Source organism: Hyperoodon ampullatus (genome assembly GCF_949752795.1).
Source record: "Hyperoodon ampullatus genome assembly, chromosome: 10".
NCBI lineage: Eukaryota > Metazoa > Chordata > Mammalia > Artiodactyla > Ziphiidae > Hyperoodon > Hyperoodon ampullatus.
Window position 1 is genome coordinate 5,492,753 of NC_136923.1, and position 22,959 is coordinate 5,515,711.

Below are 22,959 nucleotides of genomic sequence, written 5' to 3' on the forward strand. Positions count from 1 at the left end.
AGTTAGGAGTGTGTTGGGGCTTGGGTAGAGGTGCCAGAAATGGGAGGCAGTGCGTCATGGCCCTGCCACTTGAAGGCTGTAGGAGTTTGTCCTGCCCCTCCCCCTTACATAAATAAAATAGCCTTACAGATGTTTGTAGTAGATAGTAAAATAAAAAAGCAAAAAGTAAATAGATATGTAAAAAGTAAAAATTCCTTAATCATCTTGCTGAAATATTGGTACTTTGTTTATTATTCTATATTTTCTCACTTCTTTATTTTTATTTTTTAAATTAAAAAAAATAGGTTTGTGTTACTTTTAAAAAATATATATTTATTTTACTTATTTTTAAATTTTTGCCTGCGTTGGCTCATTGCTGCGCGCAGGCTTTTCTCTAGTTGCGGCGAGCGGGGGCTGCTCTTCGTTGCGGTGCACGGGCTTCTCGTTGCGGTGGCTTCGCTTGTTGTGGAGCACAGGCTCTAGGCGTGTAGGCTTCAGTAGTTGTGGCACGCGGGCTCAGTAGTTGTGGCGCATGGGCTTAGTTGCCCCGCGGCATGTGGGATCCCAGACCAGGGCTCAAACCCGTGTCCCGTGCATTGGCAGGCGGATTCCTAACCACTGCGCCACCAGGGAAGCCCCTCTCCCTTCTTTATGATTCTAGATTTCCCTCCCTCTTTCTAGATGAGTATGAAAGAGGTTCAAACTACATTTGTCATTTTTTGTTTTGTCTTGGGTAGCTTTTTCCACCTTTGCACCTACAGATCTACTTTACTTATCACGTGGGAATTAGCATGATTTGTTTAATTCCTTATTGTTAAGTATTTGGTGTTCTCCCCAATTTTTTAAGGATATGAACAATGCTCTAATGAAGATGCTTATACATATATCGTTATACACTTGCCTTATACTTCTGTAGATTAAATTCCTAGAGTGACATTGAATTACCAGATCAGTCTTTAAGAACAATTCAGAACTTTAATAGTTTCTTACCATATTCTCCTCCAAAAAAGTTGAGCCAAGACTGTGAGAGTAATGCCAGGTAGTGATATTAAGTCTCTAAACTTTTCTAGTTTTCTCAGCTGTCAGCTAAGAATAGTTATATGTATTGTCCCCTTTTGCTTCAGGCATGTGATGTGAGAAAGAGCATAGTACCTAGTGGGTATTCAGACAGAAACTTCTGGTTAAGAACAAGACATTTGGATTAACTCTAGGCCATTTTAGCTCTGACTAAATGATTTCAAGTGTCAGTGTTATATATGAGAAGGTTAAGGGCTTTGGAGTCAACAGAGCTGCGCAATTCTGAATCCCACCTCTGCCCGCTAAAGCTCGACTGTAAAAATGGGGATGTAATTCCTACCTAGAGTATCCTCTAAGGATCAGGTTGGGTAATATGAGTGGGCTGTATGCAGTATATACTGTTTCATAATAGTAGGCACCTAGTAAATGGTAACTATTGTTAATAATGCTAATAATAAGATAAAACAAGTTTCTGAAGGAGTAAGGCTTGGGAAGGATGGGATTCCCTGTCAACCTCACTGTTTTCTACAGGAGGAAATAAATACCTCTCACTTCTGCATGGTTGCTGACTCCCAGTCAGCGTCAGGGCATTGCACGTCCTCACTGCACAGTATCTGACTTATTGTCATTGTGTGACTATCTATGGACTTTCATTGCAGTTTTCTTGTTGCCCGATTAAAACATTTGATTATTTTTTGTTAGGTAACTGTCTCTCCTTGCTTCGGTTTATAAGCTTTGTTTCTGCACTAAAACTGAACTCCGAATGTTATGTTGGAAAGTTCATGTACTTTAAATATAAACAGATACAGAATCTGGTTATTTTACCTATCACCTGGGTGTTCTTGGGCAAGTAGCATGGTTTTTCTGTGCCTTATTTGTTTAAAAAATAAAGGGTGGTTGGAGGAAGGGAGTTAAAATCTTTTGGGGTGCTTACACAGATTAAATGAGATTATATATTAAGTGTCTAACACACATCCTAGAATACTAGTTTCTTTTCCTTCTTCAAAGGCAGAAAGTTATGGCTTACACTTTTTTTTCTCATAGTACTAATTGTTACTCATACTCAAGTATAGTTGCTCATACTTAATATACAGTAACAAAAGAAGGAGAGAAGTGGAATTGGAAAAGTACTGGGTTGACCAAAAAGTGCTTTCGGTTTTTAAGTAAGAGTAAAAGATATATTTTTCATTTTCAGCAAGAACTTTATTGAACGGCATATTCACCCTTTTGTTCCACTACCTTCTGCCAGTTTTTCAGGCAACCTCATAATTGCATCTTCCCAAAACTCTTTATATTTCTGAGCAAAGAACTCTTCCAGGTGCCTTTTACAGTCTTTCAGGGAATTGAAATTTTTCCCATTAAGAGAATTTTGTAAAGACCTAAATAAATGGAAATCTGAAGGTGAAATGTCTGGTGAATACAGCAGATGAATCAGCAGTTCCCAGCCAAGCTGTAACAGTTTCTGCCTGGTCATCAAAGAAACATGCAGTCTTGCGTTATCCTGATGGAAGATAATGCGTTTTCTCTTGACTAATTCTGGACGCTTTTTGTCGAGTGCTGGTTTCAGTTGGTCTAATTGGGAGCAGTACTTGTTGGAATTAATCGTTTGGTTTTCCGGAAGGAGCTCATAATAGAGAACTCCCTTCCAATCCCACCATATACACAACGTCACCTTCTTTGGATGAAGACCGGCCTTTGGTGTGGTTGGTGGTGGTTCATTTCACTTGTCCCACAATCTCTTCCATTCCGCATTATTGTACAGTATCCACTTTTCATTGCCCGTCACAATTTGTTTTAAAAATGGAACGTTTTCATCACGTTTAAGTAGAGAATTGCATGTGGAAATATGGTCAAGAAGGTTTTGTTCGCTTAACTTATGTGGAACCCAAACATCAAATCGATGAACATAACCAAGCTGGTGCAAATGATTTTCAGTGCTTGATTTGGCTATTTTGAGTATGTTGGCCATTTCCCATGTGGTATAACGTTGATTGTTCTCAGTTACTGTCTCGATGTGATCACTGTCAACTTGAACTGGTCTGCCCGACTGTGGAGCATCTTCCAGTGAGAAATCTCCAGCACGAAACTTCACAGCTTTTGACACGTCTGATCAGTCACAGCACCTTCTCCATATACTGCACAAATCTTTTTTGGCATTTCAGTTGCATTTTTACCTTTTTTGAAATAATAAAGCATAATATGCCGAAAATGTTGCTCTTTTCCTTCCGTCTTCAATATTAAAATGGCTACACAAAAATTCACCAATTTTGATGTCTTGTTTTAAATGCACGCTGATACGACAGCTGTCACATACAATCTAACAAAATTGTTTCAAATGAAGTTAAAGACAACTAAGTGCTACTAGAGCCATCTTATGGAAAAAACCGAATGAACCTTTTGGCCCACCTGATATTAGAATAAGAAGTCAAGAGACCTGGGCTTATAGTTCCAGGTTGGCTTTTAACTGGTGGTATAACTCTTGATGAGTCTTTAGATCTCTAATCCCCATTTTGTTAATTTTTGAGTTGTCTATGAAATATTCTATGGAAATATACTAAAATAGAAGTTTTCTGAGTAATTTATTTAAGCAGAAGATGTCACCTACAAGAAAGCCCACATACTACTGTTTTCACAATTACTCTGTATATTGTATTGTTGAGTTAATTACTTTTGTTCAAGAATTCTAATTATTTGTCTATTTATTTATTTATTTTTACCAGGTTTAAGTATTGTGTAAGCTGCATCAATGGAGCACATACAGGGGGCCTGGAAGACGATCAGCAATGGTTTTGGATTCAGAGACGCGGTGTTTGATGGCCCCAGCTGCATCTCCCCTACAATAGTTCAGCAGTTTGGCTATCAGCGTCGGGCATCAGATGATGGCAAACTTACAGACCCTTCTAAGACAAGCAACACTATCCGTGTTTTTTTGCCAAACAAGCAAAGAACAGTGGTACGTGAACATGCCTCTCAGAAAATGTAGTTGTCCATCACCCTATAGAAAACGTTATGGATCATGTTGCCCATCTTATAGGCAGGCAAAATCTTCACTGTCACTTTGAGTCTTTATTTATTTTAAAATTTTATTTTAGTGTTTTGTAGTTGTACCTGTTTTTGTTTTGTTTTGTTTTTAATTGAGGTATAGTTGATTTACAGTATTGTGTTAGTTTCAGGTGTAAAGTGATTCCGATATATATATATATATATATATATATATATATATATATATATATATTTCAGATATTTTCCATTATAGGTTATTATAAGATATTGAACAGTTCTTTGTGTTATACAGTAAATCCTTGTTGCTTATCTATTTTAGGTATAGTAGTTTGTGTCTTTTAATCCCATACTCCTTATTTATCCCACCTTTCCCCTTCGGTAACAGTAAGTTTGTTTTCTGTATCTGTGAGTCTATTTTGATTTTGTGTATAGATTCATCTGTATTATTTCTAGATTCCACATTTAAGTGATAATCATATAATATTTGTTTTTTCTGTCTGACTTCACTTGGTATGATATTCTTTTTTTTTTTTTTTAAGTATTTATTTATTTGGCTGTGCTGGGTCTTAGTTGCGGCACATGGGATCTTTAGCTGTGGCATGTGGGATCTAGTTCCCTGACCAGGAATTGAACCTGGGCCCCTTGCATTGGGAGCTCAGTGTCTTAACCATGGAACCACTGGGGAAATCCCAGTATGATATTCTTCAGTGACAATATTTCATTTCTTTTTTATGGCTGAGTAATATTCCATTGGTGGGCACTGGGCTTGTTTCCATGTCTTGCCTATTGTAAATAGTGCTACTGTCAACTGGGGTGCATGTATCTTTTCGAATTAGAGTTTTCATCTTTTCTGGATAGATGCCCAGGAGTGGGATTGCTGGATCATATGGTAACTCTAGTTTTAGTTCTGTTTTTGTTTTTAATAAATTTATTTATTTATTTATTTATTTTTGGCCGTGTTGGGTCTTTGTTGCTGCATGCAGGCTTTTTTTTTTCCAGTTGTGGCGAGCGGGGGCTACTCTTCGTTTGTAGTGTGCAGTCTTCTCATTGCAGTGGCTTCTCTTGTTGTGGAGCGTGGGCTCTAGGGCACGTGGGCTTCAGTAGTTGTGGCGTGTGGGCTCAGTAGTTGTGGCTTGAGGGCTCTAAAGCTTAGTAGTTGTGGTGCATGGGCTTAGTTGCTCTGCAGCATGCGGGATCTTCCTGGACCAGGGCTCGAACCCGTGTCCCCTGCATTGGCAGGTGGATTTTTTTAACCACCGCACCACCAGGGAAGTCCCTAGTTTTAGTTTTTTAAGGAACCTCCATACTCTTTTCCATAGTGTGTGCACTAATTTACATTCCCACCAGCAGTGTAATAGGGTTCCACTTAGGGTCTTTGTTAATTGGCTTTCCAGTTGCAGATTTTACTGCTTTATGTTCCTTTCACACCCCTTGCTTTATCCCAGCTCTTGGCCTTCATTCTGTTGTTAGTCTTGCCTGAAATGTCTTCTTTACTGACATTTCCTCTAAACATATAGTACACTCTTCTTTTTTTAAATTTATTTTTTATTTATTTATTTTTTTTGTGGTACGCGGGCCTCACACTGTTGTGGCCTCTCCCGTTGCGGAGCACAGGCTCCGGATGCGCAGGCTGAGCGGCCATGGCTCACGGGCCTAGCTGCTCCGCAGCATGTGGGATCTTCCCGGTCCGGGGCACAAACCCATGTCCCCCGCATCAGCAGGCGGACTCTTAACCAGTGCGCCACCAGGGAAGCCCTTTTTATTTTTATTTTTATTGGAGTACAGTTGATTTACAATGTTGTGTTTGTTTCAGGCGTTCAGCAAAGTGAATCAGTTGTACATATACATAGATCCACTCTTTTTTAGATTCTTTGCCCAGATAGGCCATTACGGAGTATTGAGTAGAGTTCCCTGTGCTATACAGTAGGTCCCTATTAGTTACCAATTTTATATATAGTAGTGTGTATATTATGTATAGTAATGTGCATATTTCAATCCCAGTCTCCCAATTTATTCCTCCACCCCTTACCCCGGTAACCATAAGTTTGTTTTCTACATCTGTAACTCTGTTTCTGGTTTGTAGGTAAGTACATTTGTACCCTTTCCTTTTTTTTTTTTTTTTTTTTGGCAGTACGCGGGCCTCTCACTGTTGGGGCCTCTCCCGTTGCGGAGCACAGGCTCAGCGGCCATGGCCCACGGGCCCAGCCGCTCCACGGCATGTGGGATCTTCCCGTACCGGGGCACGAACCCGTGTCCCCTGCATCGGCAGGCGGACTCTCAACCACTGCGCTACCAGGGAAGCCCTGTACTCTTTTTTTAGATTCCACATATAAGCAATATCATATGATATATATCTTTCTCTGTCTGACTTACTTCACTCAGTGTGATAATCTCTAGGTCCATCAATGTTGCAGCAAATGGCATTATTTTGTTCTTTGTTATGGCTCAGTAATATTCCATTGTATATATGTACCACATTTTCTTTATCCATTCCTCTACTGTTGGACATTTAGGTTGCTTTTATGTCCTGGCTATTGTAAATAGTTCTGCAATGAACATTGGGGTGCATGTATCTTTTTGAATTATGGTTTTCTCCAGATATATGCCCAGGAGTGGGATTGCTGGATCATAGGGTAGTTCTATTTCTAGTTTTTAAAGTAATCTCCATACTGTTCTCCATAGTGGCTGTACTAATTTATATTTCCCCCAACAGTGTAGGAGGGTTCCCTTTTCTCCATGCCGTCTCCAGCATTTATTGTTTGTAGATTTTTTGATGATGGCCATTCTGACTGGTGTGAGGTGAAAATAGTACATTCTTACGCGGATATATTTCCAAGGGTTCTTTGAAAAATTCCGTTAGACATTTCTGGTGATTAAAAAACTGTTTTGTTCTGAATATTAAAGCAAACTGTTCATTTAAAAATTTTTTGATATTACAGGTATATTGAAGGAAATAAAATTACCTAGGAAAATTATTTTGGTAAATTTCCTAGGACTTGTGGCAAAGCTGGAGGTAGCTTAAAAATCACAGCTCTTTTCCAAGGACACTAAACTAGCCAGTTATTCCTGCATAGTTTCTGACACAAAATCTCAACTTTTCTACAAAATTACTGCTCAAAAAGTTTCTTACTGTCCTGGGAGGGGAAAAAAAAACACCTGGTTGAAACAGAAAAGTGAAGTTGTGCTAATTTTGCTTGGCGTGGGACATTTGAGAAAACCTTCCTTCAAAACGTCCACACCTCCTCCTCTCCCACCCTCTGTTTTTTGTGTAAAAGCAGTACATTGTGTTTATTCTGTGTACCTAGGCGAGGCAAGGTTCCAAGGTTGGCAAGTACAGTCCAGAGTTTTCTCAGTTTGTTTCTAACAGTTCAACTCTCTCCACTTTACTAAAACTTCCTTTATACTTCTTTTGTGACCCTAAAGAGCCTTCCAGTGACAGTGTTGTACATTTAGGTACATTCTGAACTGAAGGCAAAACTCAAAGGCATTTTAAAGTGTGAGTAAATTTATTTTTGTTCCCTTTCCTGAAAATGAAAGTTTAATGGCTGGCAAAATAAATAATCCCCTTATATTTCAACAGTAGTCTTTCATTTGCAAACTGATTTTTACCCATTATTTTCTCAATAATTTTCTTTCTTACCTTAAGTGGAGAGCCCAGATGGGAAGTCTGAATGTGATGGGAAGCTGAAGATCATCTGGTGCTGCTTCTGGGCGTTACTGCCACTGTCTTCTCCACCCCCATCTACTAGTTTGCCTGGAAGAGTGGGAAACTTAGTTTGGCTTAATAATTAAGTGTATGGGCCTTTAAGACAACAAGGCCCAAATTTAAATCCCTGTATTGCCTTTGATAAGCTGTATCATCTAAACAAATTACATAATATTTTGAGCCTCTGTTTCCTGACCTTTATAAAATGAGGCTCATGCTGACTACAGTGGCTAGTTCATAAGTAAAATGGCAGTTATGATTATTTCTGAGTGTTTTCTATATCTGTGTATACTTTTTTTTAAAATTTTTATTTTTGGCTGTGTTGGTTCTTCGTTGCTGTGCATAGGCTTTCTCTAGTTGTGGCGAGTGGGGCCTTCTCTTGTTGCAGAGTGCGGGCTCTAGGCACGTGGGCTTCAGTAGTTGCAGCACACGGGCTCAGTAGTTGGGGCACATGAGTTCTAGAGCGTGCGGGCTTCAGTAGTTGTGGTTCGCGGGCTCTAGAGCGCAGGCTCAGTAGTTGTGGCACACGGGCTTAGTTGCTCCACGGCATGTGGGATTTTCCTGGACCAGGGCTCGAACCCGTGTCCCCTGCATTGGCAGGTGGATTCTTAAACACTGCATCACCAGGGAAGTCCGACATTTGTGTATACTTGACAGCCTTCAATTGAGCACAACTGGTGGTTGGGGATGACTGATTTGGAAGCTTGACTTCTCTCTGACAGCTTTTGAGAAGGTTCTGTCAGAGAAAGTTAGTTTCTTCTGTTTCTTTGACCAGAGATGGACTGTGTGTCTCTGGAAGAACCACCTTCTTTCACTAGGCACCCAGCTTCAGGGGAGCATTGCAGGAGGAAGGAGTCATTTGCTGGCCAGCATGGCCAGTCAGCTGTTTCTAATCATCCCCAGATTGCTTCACTGCTGGAGCCCAGAATGACTGTCATAATCACTTAGTGGGCTCCAGAGATTAGTCAGATTTAGCTGATTACAACCTGTGTCCATGGGGAGTTGTAGAGAGAAGAGTGATAGAGAGGATCTACGTCTGATTTAAATAATTTTAGAATAATTAGTAGTGGCTTGTTTTTTGAATTTTTCTTGTCATTTGTTTTGTAAACATGTGTCTCTTTGACTAACTGCTGCTGCTAATTATTATTGGATGAGTGATTGGATCATAGCTGAGGCCCATTAATTACCACTGGAATCACCCGAGAAGCAGTTTAAAATACAGATTCCTGAGCTTCATTCAAGATGACTGAATCAGATGGATGTGTTAGAGGGGGCAGGCCAGGAAAATATCTTTTCACAGGCTCCTCAGATGATTCTAATACCAACCACATTTGGGAACCCCACTGGATTAGAAGATATTTAAAGAACTGTCTAGCTCTTGGAGCTGTGACTTTTTTTTTTTTTTGTTTGTTTGTTTGGTTTTTTTGCGGTACGCGGGCCTCTCACTGTTGCGGCCTCTCCCGTTGCGGAGCACAGGCTCCGGACGCGCAGGCTCAGCGGCCATGGCTCACCGGCCCAGCCGCTCCGTGGCATGTGGGATCCTCCCAGACCGGGGCACGAACCCGTGACCCCTGCATCGGCAGGCAGACTCTGAACCACTGCGCCACCAGGGAAGCCCTGAGCTGTGACTTTTAATGAAGATTAAATAGCACAGATACCACTTTACAGTTTTCAAAGTACTACTGCACAGTATTTGATACAGGTCATGTTTCTGTTAATGTGTGTGTTGATTTACTTTTTTTTTTTTTTTTTTGCGGTACGCGGGCCTCTCACCGCTGTGGCCTCTCCCGTTGCGGAGCACAGGCTCCGGACGCGCAGGCTCAGCGGCCATGGCTCACGGGCCCAGCCGCTCCGCGGCATATGGGATCCTCCCAGACCGGGGCACGAACCCGTATCCCCTGCATCGGCAGGCGGACTCCCAACCACTGCGCCACCAGGGAGGCCCTGATTTACTTTTTATTGTCCTCATTCTTGGTGTATTCATAGTTCAGATCATTCTCTCTCCCTTTACTTTGTTGTTTTGTGTCTGGAAGCTGGAAGTTAGTGGGATATTTCTAAGGGTATCACTGCTTCAAGAAACCTTTAAAATAAACTTGTGAAACACTGTAAATGAATATTTAAAAATATTTTAAACCTTTAAAATAAGTACACACATCACTCACCTCCCTCTGGGAAGGGACTGGGTTGGCCACTGTCAGATGTCACACTTTCACCCAGTGGAAGGACTCTACTTGGGGCAGTTTGCAAGCACTGCTGATCTACATTCTGCTCTCTCTACAGCCCATACTGTCTAGTTGCCTTACTTTTGATTAACTTTATTGGCTTTAAAAACAAAATGTATAGGGCTTTTATTGAAATGCTTAAGAGCTTAGGTGAAATTTTTATATAGCTGCCATTATTAGCACTCTGGCACTCACACTTTATGTTAGGCTTTTTTTTTTTTTTAAAGATATATTTATTTAGTTAGTTTATTTTTGGCTGCATCGGGTCTTAGTTGTGGCATGTGGGATCTTCATTGAGGCATGCAGGATCTTTTTATTTTTTATTTTTTAATTAATTATTTGTGGCTGCGTTGGGTCTTTGTTGCCACATGTGGGCTTTCTCTAGTTGTGGCGAGCGGGGGCTACTCTTCGTCGCAGTGTGTGGGCTTCTTGTTATGGTAGCTTCTCTTGTTGTGGAGCACGGGGTCTAGGCACGCGGGCTCAGTAGTTGTGCCTCGTGGGCTTAGTTGCTCTGCGGCATGTGGGATCTTCCTGGACCAGGGATCGAACCCGTGTCCCCTGCATTGGCACGTGGATTCTTAACCACTGCACCACCAGGGAAGCCCTAAGGCATGCAGGATCTTTTGTTGCAGTGTGTGGGCTCTTCGTTGCGGCACACAGGCTTCTTCTCTCTTCTCTTCTCTCTCTCAGTTGTGGGGTGCAGGGTTTTCTCTTCTCTAGTTGTGGTGCACAGGCTCCAGGGCACGTGGCTTCCAGAGCCTGTGGGCTCTGTAGTTTGCAGCATGCAGGCTCTCTAGTTGAGGCGCATGAGCTCAGTAGTTGCGACGCGCGGGCTTAGTTGCTCCGCGGCATGTGGGATCTTAGTTCCTGCGTCCCTTGCGTTGGAAGGTGGATTCTTTTCCACTGGACCGACCACCAGGGAAGTCCCTCTGTTAGGCTTCTGAGTGCCTGCTGAGTTTTTGAGGATTGGGTACAGGGGGATGTGAAGGGGCGTATACTCCTAAGGCTGTCTGGAATGGGTGTGCAGATTTATTTAAACTAGCAGTGATGTTTGTCCTGACAGCAGGGCAGAGGCTTTATTTCCTCCACTTCCTGCTTGCCCTCCCTAGTCTGAAGTGCATGTGAGATGGAATTTTTGTTAGGAATATCAACCATTTTGTTGAAAATAGGTTGAAATACAAAGTTTTGATGAGAAGAACTCATGTTTGTTTATAGATTGGGTTGGCTTATTTTCCTTTCTGGTGGATATTTATGCTTGCATGAACATTTCATTGAGTCAAACAAATTAGAGGTGTAGAAAGGGAAAGTTGATCATTTCTCTCTCCCAACTACTTTCTCATAGGGGTAACAGCTGAGTGTCTATCTTTTCACACTCATATAACATATATAAACATATATAGGTTCCCCACCCTTTAAATAATCTTACTCTTTGTATTATTCTGAAAAATATTTTCCCCCAGTTAATATGAACACCTTCTGACGAGTCATTATAAGTAATATATTAGCAGCACCGTGTGACACATACAGATGTTCTGTACTTTATTCAAGCACTTACCTATTGCTGGACATTCTGGGTGCTTCCTCTGTGTGTGTGTTTGCCATTATTGTTGACCCTTGGACACCTCAGGGGGTTACGGGCGCCAGCCCCATGTGCACTTGAAAATCCGAGTATAACTTACAGTCAGCCCTTGGTATATGTGCTCTGTATCTGCTGTTCCATATCCTCGGATTCAACAAACCACAAATCATGTAGTACTGTAGTATTTCCTATTGAAAAAATCCACGTATAAGTGGACCTGTGCAGTTGAGAGCCGTGTTGTTCAAGGGTCAACTGTACAAGCAATGCTGTCATAAAATCTTCTACATATACCCTTACAGACTGATGGATTTATTTCTATATTCACCTTTCCAAGGGATGTGCTTGTGCAGCCTGTGTTGGTTCTAAAGGTGACCCTTTGTTTGTAGGTCAATGTGCGGAATGGAATGAGCTTGCATGACTGCCTTATGAAAGCTCTCAAGGTGAGGGGCCTGCAACCAGAGTGCTGTGCAGCTTTCAGACTTCTCCACGAACACAAGGGGTAAGAACTCAAAAGTCAGCCAGCTCTTCCTTCATACTAGTAAGGATTTCGTAGCTGCAAATAATAACTGTTTTCATAAAAAAAAATTGTACTAGCTTCCTATAGAATAGTGAATATTTGAATACCCTTGTTTATCAAGAGACAATTCAGAAAAATAAGATACCAAGAACTTGAAAATTTTGCTTGAACATTGCATTGGAATATAAAATACATGTTAGTTGTTGGATAGTGTTTCCATAGAAGGAAACAGTAATGTCAGATGGTATGTTTCTCTAGAGCAAGATTTTTGTGTTTGCTATATTGCAGTTAACAGAGTGGGTACTCAGAAAGTGTTTCATTATTATTTATAGTTAAAGAATACTGTCTTTAAGAGATTAACTTTTATAATTCACTCATTTTTATTCAATTAATATTTACTGAATCCCAGCAGTTTGACAGACACAGGGCTAAAAGATGCAGGAGAATTTCTGCTTCAAGGAGGATCAGTGTAGTTCATCCTATTCCTAATGGTGGTAGCAAGATAGAGGCATTGCCTCAAAGTCTAGGAGTAATACCCCGTAGCATCAGAGCCATCTGTGACTATCTGTTACTTGTTACTGTTTCCCCCCAAATCTGGGATAATAACCTTAATTTTACCTTCTTCTTGGAAAGTACTGGTTCTGTTATTGATCTTTAGCTTACATCTTTTATATTTCAAGGGGCTCCCCAGCTTGAGAGACTAGCCTAGGGGATGAGTACTCAAAATGTTGCTGGAATTTGGCTCCCTGTTCACTGATGCCAAATAAAAATATGGAGACAGAGATTTGGAAGATAAGAAATAGAGAGGCTTTTTATTTTCTTTGCCAGGCAAAGGGAAGACACAGCAGGCTAGCGCCTCAAGAACTGTGTCCCCCTGTCCTGGGGAATTACAGGGGGTCTTACAGGTGGAACTAGCAGTCCAGGGTAAGTGATAAGGATGAAAGTGGTGAAGGTCTTGTATTCTTCTTCTTGCAGTATTTTAGAAACAGTCACCGTTGGCATCAGGCAGCCTGGTAATTGGGTCCATTTATCTCTGGGTTATCAGCCGGGTGACCTTCTTTATGAAATGTAAACAGCTACAAGGGGTGATTTGCTACAAGAGAATGCAGCCAGAATAAATGCCAGGTGCAGGGAACAATTCATATGGAATCAGAGAGTAATTAGCTTTGTTTAGTTTTGTGAAGGACAAGTCTAGCTACAAGTGTTTGTTAGTAGTAACAGCTAAAGAATAACCAAGATTGCTTAACTCTTTCAGGCCTGTTTATGCTGTTTCCCCAGCCTGTTCATTGTTTATTTTCCTTGTTTATCAGAAAAGTTTCATTTCTATTTTTGCTGCAACAAAAAGGGTGAGCATAAAATTCATCTGTTTATGTTATTCCTATCAGCTTAGGGTTTTTTTTTTGCTGAAGTGCAAATCTTTGAAGCAGATGCCAGTTTTATGTGGGTACAGTCCCAGGTTGGTCCCCAAGCCAGTGCCTAGTGCTCCCTAAAGACTAGAGAGACTCTGAGACAGTGAGGGGCTTGAGCCACTCTTGTCCATGGCTGTATTTGTTTGGAGCTACCCTAGGTTCTCTTTTGGATGGATGGCACCTCAAGACTGATCAGGAAACAGGACTCACCCTCTCCCTCTTCATTAGGGTAAAGCAGGACTTTGGAGTAATGTTGGGTTTCCCAGACCTTGTATAGGGAATTATATTAAGGGCTGGATTATTTCCTGCCATATAATCAGAAAGATGGCTCTAATAGGCTTCTCGTAGGTGAAAGGAGAGGTTAGAATGGTGCTGTATATGTGGTGTTCTCTCCCTACCTGAGAATATTCTTCCTTCAGGAGTTGGGCCAGATAAACTAGATAAGACATGAGAAAGGAACTGGGAATTAATTTTTACTTAAATGTACCCATTTTTCTGTCTTGTTTAGGCATAGAAAGAGTGGTTTCAGAGTAAATTTTAAGACAGTTAAGTCTTTCATCAATTTATATGTATAGACTCTGCAGACAGTTCTACAGATTTGAGCCCAATCGTCATAGAAAAGTGCATTTTATTTGTGATTCCTTTCTATTTATGTATTTTCTAGATTGAAGTAGGCTAGTGAAGATTAAATTTTGCTACTGTAGCAATATTTATAACCCATTTTATAGGATTTTAGGATTTTTATAGGATTTTAATGTTATAAAGTCCAATTTATTGCATATTTCCTTTATCATGAGATTGTTTTATTTCATTGTTAAAAAAAGCTTTATTCTAAGAGTACAACCTTTGGAGTCTGACTGACCTGGATTCCAAATAGACTGTTACACTCTGTGTGTGGCCTTGACGAAGTTACCTTCTTAGAGCCCCATTTCTGTCATTTTTAAGATGGGGATAATAATGCCCACTTCATAGGTTTTTTGTTTTTGTTTTTTTTTGTATTTATTTGGTTGTATTGGGTCTTAGTTGTGGCAGGCAGGCTCCTTAGTTGCGGCATGCGAACTCTTAGTTGCAGCATGCATGTGGGATCTAGTTCCCTGACGAGGGATCGAACCCGGGCCCCCTGCATTGGGAGCACGGAGTCTTATCCATTGCTCCACCAGGGAAGTCCCTATAGGTTTGTTGTATGAATTAAATGTCAGTGTTGTATGGGATTTAAGTTAAGTTTTATGTTTATGTAGCATGAGCTAAATGGTAGCTGTTGTTATTACTGGTATTCAACTCTTTCACCTAATTTAAGTATTTCCCTTTCATATTATGTTTTTTTAAATCCTCTTTAGTAAAAAAGCACGTTTAGATTGGAATACTGATGCTGCCTCGTTGATTGGAGAGGAACTTCAAGTAGATTTCCTGGATCATGTTCCACTCACAACACACAACTTTGTAAGTTGCAGATCTCTTCTCTCTTTGTGGTATGCTGGGTGCTTTGGCTGGCACAATAGGAATTTCTCAGAGATAATAAGTATCTATGTTGTTGGATTGTTTAAAGCTGTGCCATTGTTTACAGTAAAGCAATTTAGGTGTCATTAGATCACAGATGTACTTTAATTTCTGTGTATGAATTTTACAGATGTTGGAAGTATGATTCTTCATTCTAATAAAACCTCTTGGGGGTCAAGAAGGAAATTATTTTGTTTTTTATTCAGTATAATTTACACCTGTGTTCTTGTTCCAGGCTCGGAAGACCTTCCTGAAGCTTGCCTTCTGTGACATCTGTCAGAAGTTCCTGCTAAATGGGTTTAGATGTCAGACTTGTGGCTACAAGTTTCACGAGCATTGTAGCACCAAAGTACCTACTATGTGTGTGGACTGGAGTAATATCAGACAACTCTTGTAAGGCATTGTTCTTTTTTCAAAGAATATAAGGGGGCAGGGAGATATAAACCCCTTTTGAGGATGCATACTGTATATTTGACAAGTCTGGGTTTTAGACTTATTAAATGAATTGTCATGATCTGGAAACGATCTACTTTAGAAACATGACAGCTCCGAAACTAGCAAGTTTTAAGGTGGTATATAACACTCTAAAACGAGCTGGTAGGAGTATTACCTGTCAAATAGAGATTGATATACTGTGCTTCAGTAAGGCAAAGAGCAGAGGGATATGAAACCCCCCCCAGACTTTTTTTTACTAGGTTGCTAGTAGACACTACTCTGTCTACTCTTAAATAACACTGAACAGACCTCTGACATCGAGAAGGAGCAGAAAGTTGGTGCTGTTTTCTTCACCTCAAACTAGGGAAAACATTAATCTTAAAATGATATTACAGTAAACCTTAAAAAACACATGTATCGGGGCTTCCCTGGTGGCACAGTGGTTGACAGTCCGCCTGCCGATGCAGGGGACATGGGTTCGTGCCCCGGTCCGGGAAGATCCCACATGCTGCGGAGTGGCTGGGCCCGTGAGCCATGGCCACTGAGCCTGCGTGTCCGGAGCCTGTGCTCTGCCACGGGAGAGGCCACAACAGTGAGAGGCCCGTGTACTGCAAAAACAAAACAAAACAACAACAACAAAAAAAACCCACATGTGTCCCTCAGGAGACAAACCAGTTACTAAAATATATTCCATATAGACAAACTGGTTTTTTTAGTAAGGTTTAAATTAAAAGTTCCATATTCCAAAGAACCTCTTAAAAACTATTAGCAGGGATATGAAAAGTCAAAGGTGAACTTTTATCCTATTTTGAAGGTACTAGAAAAACTAAGGGAATGTTATCATTAAACTACCACGGGAACATCTTTTTTGCTTTCGTGGTAGTCACGTGTTGCTTTTGCAAAGAGAGCTTGGGTAGCATAAACAGCACAAACTTGGAGTCTAGCAGAAATTGGTCAAAATCTCAATGTTGTCATTAACTATCTGTAATCCCCTCTGAGTCTAAGCTCACTCATCTGAAAAACGGGGGTATTACCATGGTTGCAGTGTTCTTTTGAGGCTTAACTGAGATAACGTGAACTTATCGGGCACCAAGTGCTCATCTCATGGAGGGAAGATGCCCAGTTAAAGTTAATATCACTTTTCCTCTTATTTATGACTTTTGGTGCTGAAGGTGATCTATCCTTCATATTTCTGTCTTTTCATTTGTGCGTTTCCAAGACAGTGTTTCTGAAAAGCTCTGTGTGATTTAGGTTATAAAGTGCCCTACTCTAGCTTAAAAGAATACATTATTTTGATATGGCTGGACATTGGGCCAGTATTTCCTAGACATGCATACTAGAGACTCTGTGCTCATTGGCCCGTCAAGGTTGTTCACATTCTGTAGTCATTCAAACCCAGTCACTTGGGTAGCCCCTTACCCTGGGTAGCCTGAAATGGTCCAGGAAAATGTGACTAGGAAAAGTTGACTTTGAGTAGCTGTGAGTTTGCAAGGCCAGGCAGGCTGACTGTAAAATTACTACTGCAAGTCTATAAACCAGTCTTCCTCTGATTTCATTTAGGCTGTTCCCAAATTCCACTGTTGGTGATAGTGGGGTCCCAGTACTGCCTTCTTTGACAATGCGTCGGATGCGAGAGTCTGTTTCCCGGATGCCTGTTAGGTATTTTTTTTACCTACTGCTTTTCTTTTGGAAAGTTGTATTGGGGCAGGTGGGATTGAAAGCATGAATACAAGAGTTCCCTTGCGTTCCCTCCTTTCTCTGTGTAAACCCTTCGCTGCTTCTGTGGAACTCAGCATTGGCGTTAGAGCAAAACTCTAGAACTTTTTCTCTGTGGTCCTCTAGTTCTTAAATTCTGGAAAGTGACTCTGACTACAATTTATTCTATTATCCTAGCATGTCCCTTGTATCTCATTACATTTTAAAGAGTTTGAGATTTTGCCTTCCTCAGTATGCAGTGAGCCTCAGGGAGAGCATTCCAAAACGATATACAATGATTCGGTAAAAATAAAACCCTCAACTTTGAAATGCTTATATATGGCCTTGCATTGCTAAAACCATGGTATTGGGTTGGACAAAAAGTTCGTTCGGGTTTTTCCATAACATCTTACGGAAAAACCTGAACGAACTTTTTAGCCAGTCCAATATTGAATAAACTGCTATCTTGAAAAGAATCTAATTAGATTTTTAATATAAATATCTCTTTTAATGTGCCTGTGAGTTTGCACATAATTTGTCTTTACTCTGTTTTCCAGCTTTAAAATCAGAGTCTTGTTGAGTCCACATTCCTTACTGTTACACATGAATTTGGAACCTAAAATAAATCTACATCTTTGTCCAAAATATGTGACTTTAATTTATATATAATCATATAATATTTACTGGCCTTTGTAAGACTATCATGGAAATTGTTAAAGGCAAGTATATCTCAGAACAAGGAATTTGTACTGAAGTGATATCTGGATATATTTGTATATGGCTTTTATTTTTCTTGATAATTTGAAAAGCAAACCTGACCGAAAAACTGTACTTGCTTCTGAAGATTTAGGTAGAAGAAACCAGGCCTCTGAAGGCATTAATGTTGAATTGCCTGGAAAGGCAATTGCGATAGAGCAATTTCTCTTAGAAAAAAAGTCTTTTATCTCTTGAATCTATGCATGGTGCTACTTGAATTTAAACAAAACTCCGAGTAATCTTTGGAGCAAATAATGAAAATGTTATGCTTAATGTGTGTTCCCAGTTTGGTTGGTGGGAGAGTGGCGTTGGGTAAAAGAAGCCAGTGATAAATTTCACAGTTAGGTATTGAAACCTAAAAACTGAATTCACATTAATTGATTTTGTGAGCTGTTTATGGGGGGAGAGAATGCACAGTGGATAAAATGCTGGCCTGTTTGCAGACATGCTTGGCAGATCTAACCGTCTATCAAAAAATCTTCCTTAAAGTTTTCTAATTTAGTCTCTAAATTAACCTGGGCAAGTTCCAACTAGCTTTAGTAGGGGGTCGTATTGGTTGACAAATGCTAATCTGTTCTTTCCCAGAGATGGTCTAAAAATTCGGAGTATCCTGTAGAGGTGATTTATTCAATAAAAGAAAACTTACAATGTATCATTTCTTTTCACCTGAATTCTGAGCACATATTATTTACTTTTTAAAAATTTGCATGCAAAGGCATCTAAACAGAAGAAACATTTTAAGTGGTGCATATTGAAAGAAAGGAACATTTTTGTCAAAGTTTGTAGTATAAGTAGGGTTTGCCCCCAAGTATCTTAATGAAATAGGTAGTTGAAAGACTTTACCAATACAGAGGCCTGAGTGTCAACCATGGAATTTTCTTTCTCCTTCTCACCTAGTTCCCAGCACAGATACTCCACACCCCATGCTTTCACATTCAACACCTCCAGCCCCTCCTCTGAAGGTTCCCTCTCCCAGAGGCAGAGGTCGACGTCCACACCTAATGTCCACATGGTCAGCACCACCTTGCCCGTGGACAGCAGGATGATTGAGGTAATAGGGTCCTTTGCGGGTGGTGAAGAGTGTCAGTTAGTTAGTCGGGTGGGGTTGACGGTTGTGTCAAGAGAGTTTTGGGTTTCAAACCTGATAAGGAATGTTGCAGCACTTTGTCAGGTCTCTGGACTTTTCGAATTTCTTATTCACTGCATCTTGAGACTAGCTTAATTAATCTGGTTGGTATATCGTTCAAATGGAGAACTGAAATTTCCTGAAGAAATGTTAACATTTGAACTGATTGTTTCCATGTTAGATTTGAATAGGATCTCATTGAGCTAGTGAATAGGATACATAAAGAGTAGTTTCTTTTTCATATGGCAAAGAAAAGAATAGTGATAGAGGACTACAAACTCTCTGAAAGACTTTAAGTGATTTTATTTAGAAATAAGAGGGTGGAGTCACAGGATTTTAATAAGCAGGTATTTAGGGAGATATAAATGCACAAAGCTAGTGTTTTCAAACTGCTTTTTCTTTTCTTGGCTTTATTGTATGTTCTGTTTGGTTTGCTTTCTAGTTCATCTTTATTAACAACTGAATACACTTAAAATGCTTCCTTTGTTCTTTATTCTTCTTATTTCTCATTGCTTTGGACTAGAATAACAGCCTGAATGCCTCTCCCAGGGCGTGGTCCAGACGATTTTGTTTGAGGGGAAGAGTAGGTATTCTTCTTCATGCCTTTGCTTTCTTGTAAAGTAGCAGGATTGCTATAAGACTGTCAGACAGTAGCCTATCAAAAATGAAACAATCACTAAAATTTATGTTTCTTGTCAGACTTGGTCTCATGTCTTCTTTTTTGGCCATAGCATATTTGGGAGTAAAAAAATAACTTTATGTGGTATTGCTGATAGGTGAAATCAGTTTCTCAAGTGAGATTTTGAGGCCAAGGGTATTAAAAAAATTTTTTTAAATCATTTTCAACTAAAGACTAATGCTAGATTTGTTTAGTTGTTACTCAACAGCATCACTATTCTATTTATATTTTGCTTAGAAACAAAGTGTGTCAGTTTGGTTGGTATGCCTTGAAAATCCTTTGATAAGCTTTTATCAAAGACAGCTGTGCTCTATCTACATCATGAATTGTTCCTTGAAAAACCTCAGGGCCACCCACTACCTCAGGCACAGCTTTATGTACCTGACTCAGACCTCAGATCATTTTCAACATACTTGTCCTACCGATCAGACATGGGAGGGGCTCAACAAAAGAGTTGGCTTTCGAATGTGGGGCCTAATATGGTCATTTGGGGGCACCTTGGTTATCACAAGATTATTGTGAGGGGGTCATGTGTATGCAAGCTATGAGTTTTATTGTCTCTATTGTATTGTCACTAGCCCTGACAATAATACAGTAATATACCAGTTACTTTTCTTCTGATATATGATTTAGTCCTGTATAAGTATAAACACTCTAATACTTAGAGGGAACATGAAAAGTGAAAATTCTTGAAGTTTTATTATAGAATAACTGGCACATCTGTGGTGCTTAATCCTCTCTGTACTTTAGAAGCAGACCAAATTTTGATTCCTGTTTTTTAAAAATCACATATGATTCAGCATTTTAAAAGTACACTTTCTTGCTTTGTTTAAACCATCTTAGTTCTCTTTAATATTTAGATTTCGAGATGATGATAAATCAGTCCAACTGTAGAAATTAGCACAGAATTAAGTATGAGGTATGTAAGTGGATACAGGGAAGAAAATTAGGATGACATTAAAAAATCCTAGTGCATGGGAATGTACTTCTGGCCAGTAAAAATACATTGTGCCACGCTTTGACTAAAAACAAAGAATAGATTAGTTGAATAATAAAGCTACAGCTGCTAAATATTCTCCTGAAATTCAAGTTATTTTTGGACAAAGTTTTGTCTATCTGGCAGTCATCCTGTCATACTTAAAAGCATGCAGATTCCTAGGTTTCCCGCCTTCCCTCCCAGACATATTTCAATCAGTCCTAGTGAGGTGGAGGGGCTTGGGAATCTGTATTCTTAAACACCTCTCCTAGTGATTCTGAAGACTGGCCAGGTTTGAGAACCCCAGAACCAGGCTTTATTGGTAAATTCTGAAGATGTTTGGGTGGGGCTGTGAAAGTGGGGGAGGGGCAGCTTGGCCTGTGATTCTTCTTACCTCTTGTAAAGATGTCATAGAGTGTGAGCATTCTGGTAACAGTTGTGTGAAAAAAGGGATCCTGTCTTTACTGTGGTTACACAAAGAAAACAGAGTAAGACTTCCAAGAGAAATAATCCTCTTTGAGGATATGGGGACCAAGTGTTTTTCTGTTATTGTTATTTATATACTCCAAGTGAGGATTTATAAAAATGAGGATTTAGGTCTCATGGAGAGCCCTGTGATTTAAACTGTTCCAACTAAACAGTTTAATAAATTCTAAAGGTAGCCTTTGACCTCTCACCTGAGTAGAATGTAACTAGTTTCAGAGCTTACCCATAAGATCTGAGGAGCATTTTGTGATGAATGAGCTCGTGGCTGAGATCCGTGGGTGGTGATTTTTAGTTTTGTTTCTGCCACCTACTGGTTGTGTGACACTCACCGTGTTCCTTTATCTGTTCACATGTGTTTTCTTATATGTAAAATGTAGGTTTTATATTAGGGGATTTATGGTCCTTCCAGCTCTCTATGATTTTAGGTTTGGATAAAATATGTAGTCGTGGTGCTTACCCATAGCAAATCCAACTCCTAGAGGAGTAACGGTGAACTTGCCACTGAACCCCTCATTAAAAATATTATTATTTTTTTGAGCTTCAGTGGAGCAAGATCCCCAACCACTGGAAGGATCTCAGCTTGACAGTAACTTTGCCAGCCTTCCTTTAAAGAGTATCAGTCTGCAGTGTGCACTGCTTTCTAGAGAGAAAAAAGAATGCTGCTTTATTGTATATGAGAAATTAGCATCAGTCCTCCTAATATTTGATGATAACAATCTTGGAGATATTGGCCACAGACATTTGATGAATTTAATCAAAGAAAAGTTACAGTATGTAATTAGACCTTTTGTGTTTTAGAGATTTTATAATCCACTTTGCTCCTGTAAATCCTTCTCCTCCCTTTCCATCCCCCAGAGGACATCTTTTCTAGTGCAGAAATTGACCAGCTTTCCTTTTCTGTTTCAGGATGCAATTCGAAGTCATGGTGAATCAGGTACTTGTCTAAGTCATTTAGCAAATAGTCATGGGCTTTTTCTCTTTATGCTGTGCATCTTCTGTTGGCTTACCCATGTGTGAATTCTGTTTGTCTTGTCTATTAAGCCTCACCTTCAGCCTTGTCCAGCAGTCCCAACAATCTGAGCCCAACAGGCTGGTCACAGCCCAAAACCCCTGTGCCGGCACAGAGAGAGCGGGCACCGGGATCCAGCACCCAGGAGAAAAACAAAATTGTGAGTATGATCAACAGTACCTCTTGCATGTTAGGGTTCAATAAGAAAAGCTTAGTCAGAAATGAGAATGCCTTTAATTTTAGGGTTGGGGGATTCTAATTAAATGAATACATTATAAATGTCAGTGCCATTTTTGGCATGCTTACATTGTAAAACTTGCTGGTTTGTTGCAAGGCGGGGCACAACTAAAATGGTATTTTCTCAAAAGACAAAAACTGGAATTATAGTTAATATGTCTATCTTTGAAAGATATGGGAATGGATGGAGTTGGGTTGATCTTTTCTTTGACACTCTCGTTAAATAGACTTTTAACAGTCCATGGAGTATATATCAGTGATCTCTGCTTGTTTTAGAGGCCTCGTGGACAGAGAGATTCAAGCTATTACTGGGAAATAGAAGCCAGTGAAGTGATGCTCTCCACTAGGATTGGGTCAGGCTCCTTTGGAACTGTTTATAAGGGCAAGTGGCATGGTAAGTTTGGGGCCCCCCCTTTACTACCAGGGTGAAGTCACGTTTCAGTCCAGAGAGGGCCAGGCAGGCTCACGGCAGCACTCTCCAAGGGTTCTTGATTGCATCTGAAGATTGAACTTACCATTATCTCAGTGACGTTTCATACTGTTCTTTCTAAGACTCAACAGTGCTATAATTGGTATGAAAACGTTTTCAGGATAATGAGAAATTGGTGGAAAAGAGTTGAGCACCATAGTG

The 22,959-nt window shown here is 40.1% G+C and overlaps 1 protein-coding gene across 6 annotated transcripts in view; it reads left to right on the top strand.

Annotated features, from left to right (window-relative positions):
* Positions 1-3,739: 3,739 nt before the first annotated feature.
* Positions 3,740-22,959, top strand: part of RAF1 (Raf-1 proto-oncogene, serine/threonine kinase) — a gene marked incomplete at its 5' end in the record, with an annotated part of 29,839 nt that continues 10,619 nt past the window's right edge. Inside the window, 10 exons of one of the 6 annotated variants that reach the window (XM_079712091.1) lie at positions 3,743-3,949; positions 11,893-12,005; positions 14,770-14,872; positions 15,165-15,322; positions 16,925-17,023; positions 18,713-18,866; positions 19,465-19,524; positions 21,989-22,016; positions 22,124-22,251; positions 22,605-22,722. In XM_079712091.1, the coding sequence (XP_079568217.1) occupies positions 3,743-3,949; positions 11,893-12,005; positions 14,770-14,872; positions 15,165-15,322; positions 16,925-17,023; positions 18,713-18,866; positions 19,465-19,524; positions 21,989-22,016; positions 22,124-22,251; positions 22,605-22,722 (1,168 nt within the window). Of the gene's footprint in view, positions 3,950-11,892; positions 12,006-14,769; positions 14,873-15,164; positions 15,323-16,924; positions 17,024-18,712; positions 18,867-19,464; positions 19,525-21,988; positions 22,017-22,123; positions 22,252-22,604; positions 22,723-22,959 lie in introns of all 6 variants that reach the window. The other 5 variants (XM_079712096.1, XM_079712093.1, XM_079712092.1 and 2 more) reach the window with 5 other exon arrangements.